At 43.3% G+C, this 18,096-nt stretch overlaps 1 protein-coding gene and 1 long non-coding RNA gene across 2 annotated transcripts in view; one reads left to right on the top strand and one right to left on the bottom strand.

The window, feature by feature from the left end:
* The window catches only part of LOC147832882 (uncharacterized), a 67,347-nt gene that overhangs the window by 16,789 nt on the left and 32,462 nt on the right, over positions 1-18,096 (top strand). The gene's annotated exons all lie outside the window — the stretch shown is intronic.
* olfcg4 (olfactory receptor C family, g4) lies at positions 7,976-10,981 on the bottom strand. The gene is made up of 6 exons (NM_001128562.1): positions 10,773-10,981; positions 10,329-10,617; positions 9,492-10,247; positions 9,168-9,395; positions 8,963-9,086; positions 7,976-8,877 (listed from the first exon to the last, which is right to left on the bottom strand). Exons 1-6 carry the CDS (start codon positions 10,979-10,981, stop codon positions 7,976-7,978), a joined length of 2,508 nt encoding a protein of 835 aa, NP_001122034.1.

The raw sequence follows: 18,096 nt of genomic DNA, 5'->3' as shown, positions 1-18,096 counted from the left end.
CAAATCAAAAATAGATGGGTGCTTCTGAAAACTGCATTCTTCTGGGCAACACTGGTTCTTGGCATTGGCACAAGTGACCAACGGTTTGGTTATAGCAGCCCAGCCATGTATATTGCATCGTGGAGCCCCTGATGAACAGTTTTGGTGGAAAAAGGAGAGTTGAGGTGCACATTTAATCCTGCAGTAGCTTTCTGGCAGTAATATGTTTTTTGTTTTGAATATAGTTCGGGTTAGCACTGAACATGGATGTGGTTCATCCTTCTTGGTGGTATGCTGGCATTACCCTGGATACTGTGGCTCTTTATACATCACAAAGACTTGCTGTCTTGGTCAATGATGTGCATGAGAAAAGCGCACAAACAATTTGTCCTCTTTTAAACTCTGAAATGTCACCCATAATGTTGTGTTCACTGCAATATTTTAAGCAAAACTATGCTATTACCTTGTTAATTAATCCTTCATACTCTGTTCTTACTGTTGGAGTGAGCAATCAATGAAGGTTTGGAACCATATTCTTATTTTATAATCAGAGATGGCAAAAGTACACACATCCTTTACTTAAGTAGAAGTAAGGTACTCATGTTTAAAATGACTGGTAAAAGTAGAAATTCTGACTGCACTTTTGTACTAAAGTAAAAGTAAAGTACAGCCTCAAAAATGTACAGAAAAAAAGAAAAAGTACCTATTTTAACCACAGTCCAAAGATATGCGGTATCTGTGTATAATAGGTATTAGGTAACTAAATTGTAAGTAGTCTATAAATGTTCGTGTGTGAATGGGTGTTTCCCAATACTGGGTTGCATCTTTAAGGCTGTTGTGAAAAACATGCTGGAAAAATTGGAGGTTCATTCTGCTGTGGCGACCCCTGATAAATGTCCAATTTTTATGTAAAATATTTATTGCTAATTTTATGAAAGTAGCCAAGCAGCATCAAACCCTGCAATAAATCCTAACAACATTGCTCAAAAAGTTGGTTCATGTATCATCATCCTGACACAAACTCACAGTGTTTATCATGTAGTTTTGTGCCTGCAAAATGACTGCATGCAAACAATTTTTTTGCATTAGGCTAAAGCTGCTTTATTTTCTTTAAAAAGTAGCTCTCATACATAACCCATTATTTCATTGTGGTTTTTTCCAGTTATTGTGGTTATTTTATTTAACGAATAAACATTAATTGTGTTAAAGTTTTTCCTCAGTCACCTTAGTCCAAATTGAAATTCTCAAAACTACCTGTTCAATCTTCAGATCATCATTAAGTCACTTGTGCACAGCAGAAAAGCAAAGTCTCATTATGAACATGTCACAAATGCTTTTGCACATCCATGCAAATGATTATGTGCATTTCTCTCCTGTTTCCTATCAGTTGCTCATGTCATGTAGTCATGTCAATAGTCTCACTCCCCACAACATTTAATAATTTGTTCATCGATTAAGTCTTTACATGAAAAATGGCTGACCAGGTTGTCATAGTATTTTGTCTTAATGACTTTTTTATACATCATCTTTAGACTTTTTCTAATTTAGGTCTAAATCGAGGTTGTCCTATGTTCACATTTTTATTTTGTTTATTCTTTGTGCTGTGCAGTGCTGTTGTTTTCCTTATATATGTATGTGTGTGTGTGTGTGTGTGTGTGTGTGTGTGTGTGTGTGTGTGTGTGTGTGTGTATCTATTATAATAAACTTTCCAATATCTAGATTTATTTGATTTTTTGTTTTTGTTTTCATATTTAGTATGATCTTTTGGATAATATTCATTTGTTTCTGTTTGGAACAGCTGAACTTAACAATGAGGTGCCTCAGTTTTATTGATTTTATTGATCAAAATAGAACTGACTTAGATTGAAGTTGGTTCAATTTAAAAATTAAACAAAAAAAGCTTAGATGTAGCTGAGCTACTTTTGACATGTGAATCCATTCCTGGAAAAAAAAAATATATTACATGCAAACAAATAAGGGTAAAATAATGCTAAAGTCTGATAATGATCCATAAAAATGATCTTATACAGCTTAAAAGGGACAGTTTATCCAAAATGTATTTACTCATTCACTCACTTGTAACAGGCATGTTTTACTTTTTCTTTTATGTTGAACAGAAAAAAAGGTTATTTTGAAGATAGCTGAAAACCTGTATCTATTGACTTCCATAGTATTTGTGTTCCCCTTCGGATATGGAACTTCTATGCTATTGGTGGATTTGAACTATAAATCCACGAATGGGAGGTTTCGGTTTAGAAAGCCAATTGTCTGAAAGAGTATGGAACGGCCCAATGAAATGCCAATGAATTGGCAGCGTAAGCTTGCGCACCTGGAACTTATTGCCAATTATCTCCGCATATAAGCACAGGTGGAGCAAGCACACGCTATCCTTTTCGCTTCAGAGACTTCACAGCCTTCTGATTGAGTCGATGAGGGTTCCTCCTGCTTTCTACAGCAATTCGAGCGAACGAGAATTCTCCCGGTCTCGAGTGGGTACACGCGGCGGCAGACGGTCGAGCTGGGATTCTCCCTTGCCTGGCATTCTTTGGGTCCGGTCCTCCAGAGCGGTGCGTATAAGTTGCTTATTTTCTAAAAGAGCAATACAGTCGTGCAGCACGTCCTTTTCAGCATGGCGCTCCGACTGTGCGTTTCTGGATGCGGTATTTTCTGTCTTCTGATGATGGGCACGATCACTGCATTGCATGTTTGGGGGTCCAACATGTTAATGCGGTGCTCGCGGGCAGTCCATGTCGTCATTGCGATGCCATCACTGTTGCGCAATTAAGATCGCAGCCAGCCCTTGCAAAGGGGCGAACCACCCCAGCTGTCCCCTGCTCTGCAGCGGGCACTCGGGCAGATCTGAGGGTTTCAGCGGGAGATAATCCGTCGCCCACGGGCTTGCGGACCTCCAGCTCCTCCAAGCGCTCCATACAAGCTTCAGGTGGGGGAAGCGATCCGTCTAACCAGATAGTAGCCCTTACGCTCGATGACACCGGAGATCAGACGACCGACTAGATGGGTGCTACGTAGAGGAACAGAGGGTGAAGCCTTCGAAGCCTCTCGTCCCCTTCTTCCCGGAGATGCACAGTAGGCTCACGCAGTCTTGGGGGGCACTTTTTTCTGCCCATGATGCGTGTCCCTCCGCCCTCACCACTCTTGACGGTGGAGTGGCCTGGGGGTATTTGGCGATTCCTCAGGTTTAGCGCGCTATTGAGGTCAATCTTTGTCCGTGTGGCACCTCTTCTTGGCGGGGTCCGCCTCGTCTCCCGTCCAAAGCCTGTTGGTTATCTGCCTCCCTCGGAGCTAGAGCTTACATGGCTGCGGGCCAGGTCGCTTCCGCCTTGCACGCGATGGCCACCTACCAGTGCTACCAAGCACAGGCGCTGCCCGAGCTGGGCGAGGGTGGGTCCAACCCAGGCTTGTGAGCTTCGTACCGCATCCGACTATGCTCTTCGAACCACTAAGTCCGCTGCGTGTGCGTTGGGGAGGACGATGTCCACATAAGTGGTCCAGGAGCGCCACCTCTGGCTAAACTTGGCTGATATGTGCGAAGTCATCAAAGTCCGCTTTCTTGACTCCCCCATATCCCAAGGATCATATCACCCAGGAATTCAAGGCGGTGAGAGAGCAGTCTGAGGCGATGGGTAATGTCACCGCTCCGCCCGCCGTACCATACATATCTCCTGCTCCTCGCCGACGGCGCCCACCTACGAGAGCTGCACCGACCCCGCACACGCCTCTGGCGAACCGAGCGTGTCGAGCACCTCGGAAGCAGGCAGCCCCCCTGCCCAGAGTGCCGCTAAGTCCGGTAACGACCGCGAAGCATCCCTGGGACAGGTCATCTGGAGAAGAGGAAACTTGCTCTTTCCCCGCTGGAGGGCGGGGCCCCATTTCCAACGGCACTTTTTACTGCAATGAAAACATGAATGAAAGAGCACTTTTCCACTTCCCCGTATGTGACAGCCCGAAATCTGCCAGTCTGAAACACTATGCTTTCTAGCTCGCAGGTTCGGTGCGTTTCGCCAGTGGCTCACGAGCGCTGGGAGGACGGTCTCCTTTCTCCCACCCCTCGAGCATCCCCTCCGGAGTTTGGTTGCGGGGTGAGAGTAGATCTCTCGCCTCCAGCTCTTCCGCAGGACCCTCGCACTTCCCGGATCAGCACACCCACTCCACGCTGCCCCACTGTGGGTATGTCAGCGATTGTAGCAATGAGTCCATTAGCAAGGGCTCTGCCTGCCTGGTAAGTGCGGGCCAGCCCTTCGCGGTGGCTCATATGCACATTCAGACTCGGCTATGCGATTCAGTTCTGAAATGGCCTCCCAAGTTCAGGGGTGTGTATTCACCTGGGTCAGCCCCGTGTCCGCCCCTGTCTTGCGAGAGGAGATTGCTGTCCTCCTGGCGAAGGATGCAATCGAGCCGCTCCCTCCAGCCGAGATGGAGAGCGGGTTTTACAGCCCGCACTTCATCGTGCCCAAAAAGAGCGGTGGGTCACGGCCAATCTTAGATCTGCGCTTTTTGAACCGCTGTCTGCCCAGGCTGCAGTTCAGAATGCTCACGCAGAAGCGCATCCGCAGCAGTGCGTTCGTCCCCTGGATTGGCTTGCAGCATAGACCTGAAGGACGCGTATTTCCATGTCTCCACTCTTCTCCGCCACCGTCAGTTCTGCGGTTTGCGCTTGAAGGTCGAGCTTGGCAATACAAAAGTCTTTCCCTTCGGGCTCTCTCTGTCTCTGCGGGTCCTCACCAAGCTTGCGGAGGGTGCCTTAGCACCCCTTCGGCTTGGGGGCATCCGCATACTCAATTATCTCGGTCACTGGCTGATTTTAGCCCAATCTCTGAGCAATTGATTATGCACAGAGACAAGGTGCTCCGGCACCTCCACCTGTTGGGGCTTCAGGTCAACCGAAAAAGGAGAAAACTCGCCCCCATGCAGACGATCTCTTTTCTCGGGCTGGAGCTGGACCGGAGAGCGCGCACAGCTGATGCTGAACTGTCTGAGAGAGCTCGGCAGCAAAATAGTGGTCCCACTGAAATTATTTCAGAGGCTCCTGGGGCATATGGCATCCGCAGCCGCTTCACGTCGCTCGGATTACTCCATATGAGACCACTCCAGCACTGGCATACGATCGAGTCCCCAGACGCGCATGACACGCGCGCACACCGAGTCTCTGTACTGCACTGTGTCGCCGCGCCCTCAGCCCTTGGAACGACCCCTCGTTCCTACAGGCCGGAGTGCCTCTAGGACAGGCGTCCAGTCATGTTGTTGTTCAACAGATGCTTCCAGCACGGGCTGGGGGGCTGTGCGTTGCGGGCATGCAGCTGCGGGCCTGTGGAAAGGAACTCAGTTGCATTGGCATATTGCCTGGAGCTGTTGGCAGTGTTCCTTGCTCTCCACTGTTTTTTTCAGGTGCTGGAGCAGCAACACGTGCTGGTCAGGATGGACAGCACGGCGGCGGTGGCGTTTACCAACCGCATGGGGGGTATTCGCTCTCGCCGCATTTCTCAGCTCACCCGCAGTCTGCTCCTCTGGAGTCACCCGCGGCTGAAATCGCTGTGCGCCATTCACATTTCAGGCAAGCTCAACCGTGCAGCCGATGCGCTCTCACGGCAGCCTTACGTCCTGGAGAATGGACACTCCACCCCGAGTCTGTTCAGCTGATATGGGCGCGATTCGGGGAAGCCCAGATAGTTCTGTTTGCTTACCTCGAGAACGCTCATTGCCAGTTGTTCTTTTCCCTGACCGAGGGCTCTCTCAGCACGGATGCACTGGCTCTCAGCTGGCCTCGGGGCATGCGCAATACGCGTTTTCCCCAGTGACCCTGCTCGTGCAGTTACTGTGCAAGATCAGGGAGGACGAGGAACAGGTTGCTGGTTGCGCCCCTCTGGCCCAACCGGACCTGGATGTCTGAGCTCTCCCTCCTCGCGATGGCCCTCCCCTGGCAGATCCCTTTGAGAGAGCACCTACTCTCTCAGGGACAGGCACAATCTGGCACCCTCGCTCCCATCTTTGGTACCTCCACGGGTGGTCCTTAGACGCGAGGAAGACTTAGGTAACCTACCGATTGCGGTGGTTAATACCGTCACTCGGGCTAGAGCCCCCTCCTCGTGTTCGCCTATGCCCTGAAGTGGAGTCTATTCACTGAATGATGCGTCTCTTGCTGAGAAGACCCCCGAAAATTGCCAGATCAGCGTTGTGCTTTCTTACGCCAAGAGAAGCTGGAGAGCAGGCTGTAGCCCTCCACACTCAAGGTTACGTGGCTGCCATCTCCTCTCTTATGACGCGGTGGCTGGCAGCACCGTGGGAACGCATAACCTCATCATCCGGTCCCTCAGAGGCGCTAGGCGAACTAATCCACCCCGCCCCTCTCTCATGCCCTCTTAGGATCTTGTCCTTGTTCACACGAGCCTGCGTCAGATCCCTTCGATTCTCGACTCAGTATCTTTAAGATTTCTGTCCCTGAAGACAGCTCTGCTGGTCACGTTAATATAGATTAGAGGGTCCAGGAATTTTGGTCAGTGACTCGTGCCTGTAATTCGGGCTGGCTTACTCTCACGTTCCTGAGACCCCGCCCAGGATATGTGCCAAGGTTCCTACCACTCCGTTTTAATACCAGGTAGTGAGGCTGCAAGCACTGCCCCCGGAGGAGGCAGACCCAGCCTGACTTATCCAGTTAACGCTTTGCGTTTTATCTGGACCACACTCAGAGCTTAGATCATCTGAGCAGCTCTTCGTCTGTTATGCGGTCGGCAGCAGGGAAGTGCCGTATCGAAACAGAGTTGGCCCATTGGTTAGTGCATGCTATCTCTCTCGCTTATCAAAGCCAAGGTGAGCCGTGTCCCCAGAGAGTGCGTGCACACTCCACTCTGAGCTTCGCATCCTCTTGGGCGCGTGCACGCGGCGCCTTTCTAACAGACATCTGTAGAGCTGCGGGCTGGGCGACACCTAATACATTTGCAAGGATTTACAATCTGCGAGAGGAGCCGGTTTCCTCAAGGGTATTAGGTAACCCTTGGTGATTGAGGAAACAATTCGGTTTGGTGTTGAAACACGCTTGCTGCGCCATTCTCCCTAACACGGAGATACGTGCAACTTTTTATCTGTCAGTAAAGTTCCCCGTCAGGTGAGCCCTGCAGATTCCTCCAAGGCCCCCAGCACTGACTCAGCGGAGGATTCACTTGATGGCCCACTACGTTGTAGGTCTGCCCGCTGGTCAGCCCGCGTTTTGGGTATAGGTGCGCGCTATGCGTGATCCCCACTAGGCGATCCCATATGCTTATTCAGCCACGGTGCAATCCCCTTAGGTGTGCTTGCTCCACCTGTGCTTATATGAGGAGATAATTGGCAATAAGTTGCAGGTCCGCAAGCTTACGCTGCCAATTCATTGGCATTTCATTGGCCCGTTTTATACTCTTTCAGACAATTGGCTTTCTGAACCGAAACCTCCCATTCGTGGATTTATAGTTCAAATCCACCAATAGCATTTAGTAACCAGAGCGTTTCCTACTATGATAGTCAATGATTACATGTTAAAATAAACTTATCAAGGGTTGCAACCGCTTGAGTATGAACATCTTTTGAAACAAAAGCACAAAAGCAGAATTACAATTACTTCTAGGGTTATTTTGGTAACTGTAAAATAAAAGTAATACAAAAGTATTGTAACACATTACATTTTAGAGATAGTACAATTGTAAATGTAACAACTTAAAGTAAAAGGACAGTAACCAGTAATGTATAACATTACATTTTTACTCTCTCTCCATTTCTCTCTCTCTCTCTCTCTCTCTCTCTCTCTCTCTCTCTCTCTCTGTGTGTGTGTGTGTGTGTGTGTGTGTGTGTGTGTGTGTGTGTGTGTGTGTGTGTGTGTGTATGTAAAAATAAATTAATATGGAATAATACAACATGGCTAAAGGTGGAAAGGTTTAGAATTCTTTATTTATCTCACCAAGCAATCAAACAACATTAAAACACTGTAACATTGGAATAGTTGTAGCATTTAGTTGTTTTTTCCCATTATGTGTTGCTTTGTATTTTGTTCAGGCTTACACAAAATAATATAACATTTAGGAGCAAAAATGCAAAATAGTAAACCAATGCTTGATGCCAAAATGGCAAATATTTCCACAGCTACCGTTAATTTACCAGGAGAACTGAAATAAGCTGGGATAAATGTGATCCATACAGCACAGAATATGAGCATACTGAATGTGATGAATTTGGCTTCATTAAAGTTATCAGGCAGCTTCCGAGCTAGAAAAGCTAGAATGAAGCACAAGGCAGCCAGTAGGCCTATATAACCAAGCACAGCCCAGAAACCTACAATGGAACCCAGACTACACTCAAGAATGATCTTTTCTTTATAATATTTCATATTTCTGTAGGGAAATGGAGGTGATATAGTTAGCCAAAGCACACAGATAATTACCTGTATAAATGTAAAGACAAGAACACTGAGTCTTTGTTGTACAGGCCCAAACCATTTCATGACATTACTTCCTGGATGTGTAGCCTTGAAGGCCATTAACACAACTATTGTTTTTCCCAGAACACACGAGATACAGAGGACAAATGTGATCCCAAATGCTGTGTGACGCAACATACAGGACCACTCAGTGGGGCGACCAATGAAAGTAATTGAACAGAGGAAACACAGAATCAATGAGAAGAGCAGCAGGAAGCTCAACTCCGAGTTGTTGGCTCTTACTATGGGAGTATCCTTCTTGTTGTAAAACAGAATGGCCACCAGTGTTGTTAATCCTACTCCAAACAGTGAAACAAAAAGTAACAATACACCCATAACTTCTGTAAATGATAGAAACTCTACAGCCTTTAGCACACATTTATTTTTTTTATCATTAGACCAGTATTCCCCTGGACACTGCTTGCAGTTATTTGAATCTAGAAAGGAAGTTATAAATGTTAGCATTGAAGAAAAGTTGTGTACTATAAATGTAAAACATAAGTAGGAAAAGAAGCAGACTACCTGTATCAGTACTGATTTCGCCTTCTGCACATGGAATACAGTCATAACAGCAGGCAGGTCTTCCTTTCTGTGAAGCTTTCCTAGTGCCTGGAGGACAGCTCTCGCTGCACACAGATCTTGGCTTCTGAAATGGAAACATGTTTGTTTATTTTAAGTTTTCTTTGCTCATTTTAAACTAACACTGTTCTCTAAGCAGGCTATTTACCTCCAACATTCCTCCAGCCCAGATTATATTTTCAGTATTGAGCAAAAAACGCTGGTTAGGGGGCAATGAGGCATCATAGTATCCCACAGTTTTAAACTGGAATGATTCATCAGAGATGCGTTGCCAATTCACAACTTCATATTGGGCTACTGTGGAACCAGTACTGTCAAACCACACACGATCTCCAAACTTTACAGAGAAATTTACTTTCTTCAGAGCCTCAACTACCTAATGAAAACGAGTAAATATAATATGTTAAATTGTTTTTGAGACATTTTAACACAATAATATTTCAGTTTCTGCTTTTCTTGGTTTTATCCTTACCTGCTGTGGTTGTATTGTCATGCCTTTCTCACACTTTACTCGTTCTTTGCACTTTAGTAGACTATGCAATGAATAAGCTACTGCGTAAACTGCTTCATAGACGTTGCTTGAATATCTGTGTTCAGTCACATCTTCCTTGTAATTTTTCAGCATGAGTAAATCATTATATCTGCTACAACTTGATGCATAATTAGAAGCATTTGGCTTGGTTTGTGAGCATTGGAAGTGTTTTTCCCAAAATGTTTTTAATGCAAAATCCGAAAACCCTTCAATATACATTTTTCTCATAGCAAACCCCAGTGACCCTCCCAGCACATGAAAACTTTTTGGAGTGATATAATTCTCTGAAGTTATCCATGATTTCACACCAATCATTTGAAGGCCTGTAATGTTCTGAACACTTAATTGATCAATAAGTAAGCCCATTTCAAGAAATGAAACAAATGCTACAATCACTTTTGCAGTGCCTTTTTTCATTGTCTCTACCACTTTCTGAAGTTTTTCTTGTTCTGTTCGATAAAATTTTACAGAGTATTCCATGCAAATCCCTTCTTCCTGGGCAATTTTCTGAAATATGGACATTCCATAGTTTCCATAGTCATTGTCACTGCTTACAGCACCCAACCAAGTCCATCCTAAGTGCTTGACTATATGCACTAAGGCTCTACTCTGATGGTAATCACTAGCAGTAGTCCTGAAGAATGAAGGGTAATCATTCCTATTACTTAGGCATTCACATGAAGCTGAATGACTTATCTGTGGGGATTAAAAACCACAACAGCAAGAGTGAAACAGTCATCAGTAATTGTGTCAAACATTTCTGGTATTGCTATTTACCACTGGAATTTTAAAAGGTCCTGTAGTTCTGGTGAGAATCACTGTGGCAGAGGACTCTGAATCTCCTATAATAGCTTGTATTGGAGTTTGCCCTTTGCATCCATCTTCAGCATCAAATCCCTGACTATTCATTAATCCCATAATTGCACTCATGGTAGACAGTCTTGAACCACATGTATCATAGACTTGATAACCGATAGTTACATTTGGGAGCAAACTTTCACTTTTGTTAATCTCCTCAATTGCAAAGATCATAATCTCTGCCAGTCGAAAATCTCTTAGATTTACACTGTGAAATTAAGCATTAATCAGACATTAACAAAATTAACTGCTTGTTCAGTTGTATATATCCATGCTTAAACATAAACACACACACACACATGCATATTCTTTCAACATTAGCATGTTATTTAATTTAGTGATCAGTATATGCAATTAACAAACCTTGAACATGATATAGGCTGAGGTTTTCGAGTAAATTTTAAAGAAGTTAAAGTCTCTGTGCTGTGTATTGGAAAAAGTGCTCCAATGGTTATGTCTCCATTCTTTGAAATCAGAGGGTAAGTAGAGTCTCCCATTATCCGGCACTGGGTGTTTCCTGCTTTTGTATGAAGCTGGTGGAAAAGCAGCAATATATAAATAAACAGAAGCATCTTAAAGGACTAGACCCACAGTAAATATCAAATGCAAATAATCAGATGCTGCATTTGTGCCTTAATAGACACAGCTTTTTTTTTTTTTTTTTTGGTTGAATGATCGAGGGCAAAACAAATAACCTCATTGGGTCAAGACAGATCAAGTAGGAGTGGATTAAAGTTAAATAAATTTGATCATTTGAGGTTGTAAAACAATATTTTTGTTTTTTAATCAAACATTCTATGCATTTTATATATATATATATATATATATATATATATATATATATATATATATATATATATATTCATTCATTCATTCATTTATTTTCTTGTCAGCTTAGTCCCTTTATTAATCTGGGGTTGCCACGGCAGAATGAACCACCAACCTATCCAGCAAGTTTTTACGCAGCGGATGCCCTTCCAGCCACAAACCATCTCTGGGAAACATCCACACACACACACACATTCACACACCACAGACAATTTAGCCTACCTAATTCACCTGTACCGCATGTCTTTGGACTGTGGGGGAAACCGGAGTACCCGGAGGAAACCCACGTGAACGCAGGAAGAACATGCAAACTCCACACAGGAAAGCCAACTGAACTGAGGTTCGAACCAGTGACCCAGCGACCTTCTTGCTGTGAGGCGACAGCACTACCTACTGCGCCACTGCCTCGCGCATATATATATATATATATATATATATATATATATATATATATATATATATATATATATATATATATATATATATATATATATATATATATATATATATATATATTAGTGCTGTCAATTGATTAAAAAAATTAACTAATTAATCGCACTCTTTTTTTGCTGAGGAGCAAAAACACAAATGTCATGATATCTTATGCGATTGTCTTCTGACCGAGTGCATCTTAAAATACATGACTGACACCTCATAATAGAGCGTGAGAAGCAAACATTCTTTATAATTTGTAAAATAAAGACTTGCAGCCTAAGGAAACAGCATAGGAATTTGCAGGGGGCCGTGGTGCAGATTAAAAGTTTTAAAAAAGTATATTTATATGGACAGATTGGTAACTAGATAGAATAGACAGGAATATGTTGATATGTGCCCCACTGCAGAGTGCAGATGCAAAAGCCTGCTCTCCCGCGGCGCGAACCCGCGCGTAAAAAAGAGGCGTGACTCTCAGCTATTTTGACAAATACACACCTACGTTACACAGAGCCCAACATGGAAGTTTGTGATTGGGTCAACCCAATGTCAATAAAGAAAAGAACCAATGGGCTGCAGATTATGTCACACGGCTGCTCTGTCCGGAAAAGAAGCATCTTACTTTCAGAGCGTGACAGCTCACAGCACCGTCAATCACTGAGGCAGAAAAACATGACAGTCTGCTAAGTGTTTTATGGGCCAATCAGATCATAAGAAAGATGATCAGCCCGGCCCAAAAAGTACGTCGAAACAGCAGGAAACTGCCCGGCGTCTGCCCCTGGCCACAACAAGAAAAAAAAAATGCGTTAATTGCGTTAAAAAAACGCGTTAATTATTTCAAATTAAACGCATGCGTTGAGCGCTAATTATACATATATATATATATATATATATATATATATATATATATATATATATATATATATATATATATATATATATATATTTTAGTGCTGTCAATCTATTAAAAAAGATTAACTACTTAATCACTTTTTTTTTATTAATCACGATTAATCACTTTTAAAAGACTGAAACTTGTAATTTTAGCTATTTAAATGAAAAATTAATTTAGGGGGCGCATGTACAGAAAGTATGGAGTAGTCGAGTTTTTTTGAGCTGCTCTCTGATAACATTGAATTTGAAATATAACTCCATCTTTCATGTCTTTATTCCATTTAATAACTATCGTCAGATTTTGGATTTTTTCTTAATAGTTGGAAGTAGGATTTAATTTATTTTCTTAACTTTTTTGGTGTCTTTGCTGACTTTTCCTGATTCATTGTGTATATATATATATATATATATATATATATATATATATATATATATATATATATATATATATATATACAGTTGAAGTTAGAATAATTAGCCCCCCTTTGAATTTTTTTTTTCCTTTTTTATATATTTTCCCAAATTATGTTTCAAAAGTTCCCACTTAGATATCCTTAACATTTATAGCAGGTTTGGCATGCTGTCCCGGGAGAGAACTCTGAGCTCGGAGATATTTGAGCCCAGGGCTCCTGCCCGGTCATTAAGCATATCAGAGGATCCAAGATCAGGTAGGTCTCGATAGTTCCCCCTTTAGAAATGAGATAAAAAGGAGGAGAAGGGGTGGTAGGGGGGATTTTTCCGAAATTAATATAGGGAAAAAGCCAGATAGTGATCCATTTATAGTAAGCTAGGATCACTCGGATTGGATTATTACTGATTACAAATGAGTGGCCAGCTGTGCTCAATCATATCATGTGCTTCTCTCGAAATTAGTTTGTGAAACTTCACTTCAAGTGTTCCCACTTAGAAAAGCTTAGCATTTATATCAGGTTTGGCATGCTGTCCCGGGAGAGAACCCTGAGCTCGGAGATATTTGAGCCTAGGGCTCCCGCCTGGTCAATAAGCATATCAGATGATCCAAGATTAGGTAGGTCTCGATAGTTCCCCTAAAAATGCTTTTAACTCAGGACAGCAGCCGAGTATTTCGAAGAATTCCCCCCAAAAAGCTAGAAAGTTTTTTACTATATCCGGCTGCTGGATATAGTGATTAAGGAAAGAAAGAAAGAGTAGGGGGCTCCAGATGGAGCAAAGTTTGAAACAGACTCTTGTTGGAGCCTGAGCTGGGGAGGGGCTTGGGGAGATTAGTAAAGGGGGGCCAGAAGGGGTGGGCGGGGTTGGCTCATTAAGAGTCAAGAAAAAATGTTCGAGGAACACTCCAAACAGAGATAGAGCTGGGAAGTGACAGCGCTATATATAAATATATATGTATATTATATATATATGGGTAATCTAAGGCTTGGAGGGGGTGATCTGGAGACTCCTTTGAGTCAGAATAGGCGCAGCCAGAGTTGGGGGCAGCAATTATTTTACTTTGCCGTCTCAAGCAGAAATCGTGAAGAGTGATTTAGGCGGTGGAGATTTCTGTTAGAGGGTGAGCAGCAAGTTTGGCAAGACTCCTGCTGGAGTCGATGGTTGAGGAACACTCCGACTGGAGATAGAGCGGGGAGTGACAGCGCTATATATACTGTGTGGGTCGGCGCCCGGGGAACAGGGCAAGCTGGCCTTCTCTAGCAGGAGTATTTGGCCGGTGAAGACTCCTGTTAGAGGGTGATGATATGAGTTAGGTGCTCGAGGAACACTCCGTGAGGAGATGGTGCGGGGAGTGACAGCGCTATTATAAATATATATCTGTGTACATGCGTTTGAAATGAAAGTGTGGGTGAGGGGAGGTTGAATATATAGATGAAATGACCCTTGCGTGCCTGGTCTGTTTTACTTTGTTTAATGAGGAAGGAAAAAGTTCTCTCATCTAACAAAGTAAGTTCTGAGATGGTAGGGTGAATGTTTGGATTAAATTTGGAAACTATGTTAATTTCAGAGCATCTAAGAAATAAAAAAAAAAGACAGATTAAACATGACGTCAAGAGTGAGGTCTGTATTTGTGGAAATGTAACCTTTGCGGAAAGTGGAAATGCATTTGGAGAGGACTCTTTGTGTAATGGGTAGCCTAGGGTCTGGGGAGGAGGGATGTACTTTCAGGATGCCTTTAATAAGAAAGCCTGTTTGGGAGTTGGAAACAGAGTCTGCTGGGGAGGCGTATTTCAATTTATGAAAGAAATTAATCCCGCTTAAGTAACTCTTAATGGTGCTAGCTTGAATGTTTTTGGAAGTGTGTAGGTATGTGATAAAGGATGTGATGGTGAGGAGGGAAAAATTGGGAAAAGGTGTGTTGTATTGGGTGTGGAAATGTTTTAATGCATTCCATGCTGGGAGGTAAGACTGAAGAGTTCAAGGGGCTACTGCTTCTTAAATGAGGGAGATGGATGCTTGGTGTAAGTTGTGCATAGGGTGATTGAGGGCAATATCATCTTTGAATATGGAGGGATGGGTGTAGGATAAGGATCCGCTTCTGGGGCCAACTGCCGAAATCTCTGGAAAGAAAAATGAGAAAGAGAGTCAGCAATTTGATTTTTGAAACCAGGTACATGTTTTGCAGTTATAATGAACTGTTTTTTAGCAGATGTCCAAACTAGACGATAAATGTAAGGCATTGAAGTAGGGGAATGAGAACATCCTTTGTTAACACATTGTACAACTGCTTCGTTATCACTATGAATTAGAATGCTAGAAGCAGACCATTCGTCACCCCACATGATAGTAGCGGCCACTAGGGGGTATAATTCGAAAAGAGCTGATGATTAAGAGGGCAAAGGGATTTCTAGCATTTGCGGGGGCCATGGAGAAGCGAACCAACGGCTCTGATAATATCCTCCGAAACCTACTCAGGGGGCAGCGTCAGTGAAAAGATGGATGTCTATGGGAGCGGAAACCAAATCACTATAGAAAAACGTGCAGCCATTCCAGCACTTAAGTGTAGGGGATCAACCTACGTTTTAATATCGATCAGGGATTAATTAGCTCATTTCAATGAATCGGATCCTAAAGATTCGAATCATTGATTTGACTCAAATGAGTCAGATTGAATCCGATCAAAAGATTCACACTTTATCTACCATTTGTCCCGCAAATAGAAGACATCGTATCTTACCAATCTTGTTAATATTATTTACGTGGCCAACGATAATAACATAACACAGTATTGGATGATCTTTTAGCAAGGTAACAAGATCTACAGCTCGAGGCAATGACTTAGAAGCACATAAACAAGAACACAGTTCTTACAAAATGAGTACAAAGATTTATTGAGCTACACTACGATACATGAAACTAACTACGTAATAAGCAAACAACAAACAAACGCACACACACACACACATTCACACATACACACAGAGGCAGTTCAGAGGATGCAGAATGAGTTGACAACGTCCCAAATTAATTCTAATACTTCTTACAAGATCTTAGAATAACACCTGAGAAACCACAAAAGCAGAGATATGGCTTATCTTTAACTGCTTAAGATCAATCTGCACAAGATCAGCAAGAGACAACATTAGTTTGTTACTTGCGCCCTTTTTGCTGAAGTCGAATCTCCCTCGCCGGCTGGCCTTGGGGAAACACGGTGCTCCTGATTGGGTGGTTTCTCGCTTCGATTACGTCTTTGGGATTCACACGCTCGTGAATGGCTGTTGTCCTGGGTTACCGAGGTGACAGACTGCTGAGAGTCGGTTTGCGGAAGTTCATGCAGCTTCGGGAGTCCCGAAACTTAAGAGGTTTGCGTGGAAGTTCGTAGTGACCCAATCGCGTGGCGGCGCGGTGTCCGGGCAGGCGAAAGGGGGCAGAAAGCAAAAGCATGCGCAAGCTAGCTGATGCAAAAAGCAAAGTTTCTTTGTTGCAGGGCGTTTTTAAGTGACCTGGTCTGGTTCGTCCCCATGGCACTGTCTGCCAATGAGCAGCTGCCATGAAGGGCGGGGCCACGCCCCGTACTGACGTAGGAAAGGTCAATAATTAACAGACTGCATGTAGATTTAACGTGGTAGAATTCTTGCAAGATTGAAACTCTTACATCAAACGTTACAAGATGGATACTGTTTGTACTACTAGGTTTTCATTTACACCAACGTATTGCAAATGTCACTAGCTTTCGTTCAATACCAGACATCATACATTTCAGACACATACAGATTATTTTACTCTGTTATAAGGGTTAAAACAACACATTGATTAACCTAGTTGATTGGAATAAACAGCATATGAGGAACATTATGGCATATTATTCAAAGATACATCTGCCTTAGTTCTAACATTTTAAGAGATTGTCTTTTATTCATATACATTAATGTTTCTAGAGATCTCTTTGTCTCTACGAAATTGTGCTTCTAGCAGGATGTGCCCAAGGCGAGCACATGACCAGGAGTCAATTAAAAGTCTTGTGAAATGGTTTCCGCTGAAGATCCTGTAAGGGGCATTGTTTTTAATTTAACTGATTTAATTAATCATTGGCTAGTTAGCCGAAGGGTACCAGAACATCTGCGGAGAAGTACTGGTCAGAGGAGCCCGAAATCAATTGGCGCTCTGTTATCCTGATGGTATAAGCCCTCAAGCTAGTTCAATGAATGAGACCATTGGAGATGCCCAAGATTTCAGATTCAACTTGTGTTGACCACTGAAAAATGCCGATGAGTTCCTACAGTCCCCCTTTGTCTGGTGATGTTCCCGGTGTGAACATTGGCAGGCACTGGAACAAACAGGCAGAAGCAGAGAGAACAGGCAAACACAAGACACAAACAACATCATCACTAACTGAATCTTGGTGCAGGGTTTAGGAACTTTGGAGTGCTCGGGTTAGCAATGCTCAAGGTGTAGAAGAGCATAGTTTAGTATGATCAGAATTTAGGCTTTTAAGACTAACCGAGGTATTGAAGGTTCAACGAAGTTGTATAGGCATTATCTCAATCAGTAAAGAATTTAATTTTTGGTCAGCGTTATCGCATCTAAGCATGCGCGAGATGTGGGGCGTGCACATTTGAACAACTTTTGGATGGCCTTTACTCGCTCGTGGAGGAAGAGGGCAAGTGTCAAAGTCAACGTATACCCTACAATGCTATTTTGACGAGAGTCAAACCAATAAATTTCATTCTTTACCCTCAATCCCTTTTTCGGTTCTGGATTGAAGATGAAGAAATGTGGAAAACGAATCTTTTGAATTTTTGCCTAAAACGTGTCGTCAGACAGGTGCTACAACGTTAAATTACCAATACAGCGATCACACCTTTAAGGCATTGATCCGTGAGGCTTGGTGAAAGGAGTCAATCCTAATTCTGAGCTCTGGACTTAAACATCATCTGTGGGGGTTCCCTGATGAGGCAAGAGAAATTAAAAGACAGAGAGAAAGAGAAAGAAAAGAACACTGAGACATAAGGACATTGAGTGAGGTTAAGGCAAACAAATGTCACATATGTAATAGCTCCTCTCTACTAGAGATTGGTCCTAGTAGTGCAGTGGAGGGGAGAGTGCATGTATTGGGTTTAGG

The sequence above is a fragment of the Danio rerio genome, chromosome 18, assembly GCF_052040795.2.
Source record: "Danio rerio strain M-AB ecotype USA chromosome 18, GRCz13ab, whole genome shotgun sequence".
NCBI lineage: Eukaryota > Metazoa > Chordata > Actinopteri > Cypriniformes > Danionidae > Danio > Danio rerio.
The sequence above is the reverse complement of the archived record's forward strand: the minus strand, read 5'-3'. Positions and strand labels throughout refer to the sequence as shown.

Bases quoted from the DNA above. Each gene is read 5' to 3' on its own strand.
- olfcg4 (NM_001128562.1), bottom strand. From the start codon at position 10,981: ATGCTTCTGTTTATTTATATATTGCTGCTTTTCCACCAGCTTCATACA. The intron at 9,396-9,491 runs GTAAGGATAAAA...CGTTTTCATTAG, and splicing joins TGACAATACAACCACAGCAG to GTAGTTGAGGCTCTGAAGAA. The intron at 9,087-9,167 runs GTAAATAGCCTG...TTTCCATTTCAG, and splicing joins GGGCTGGAGGAATGTTGGAG to AAGCCAAGATCTGTGTGCAG.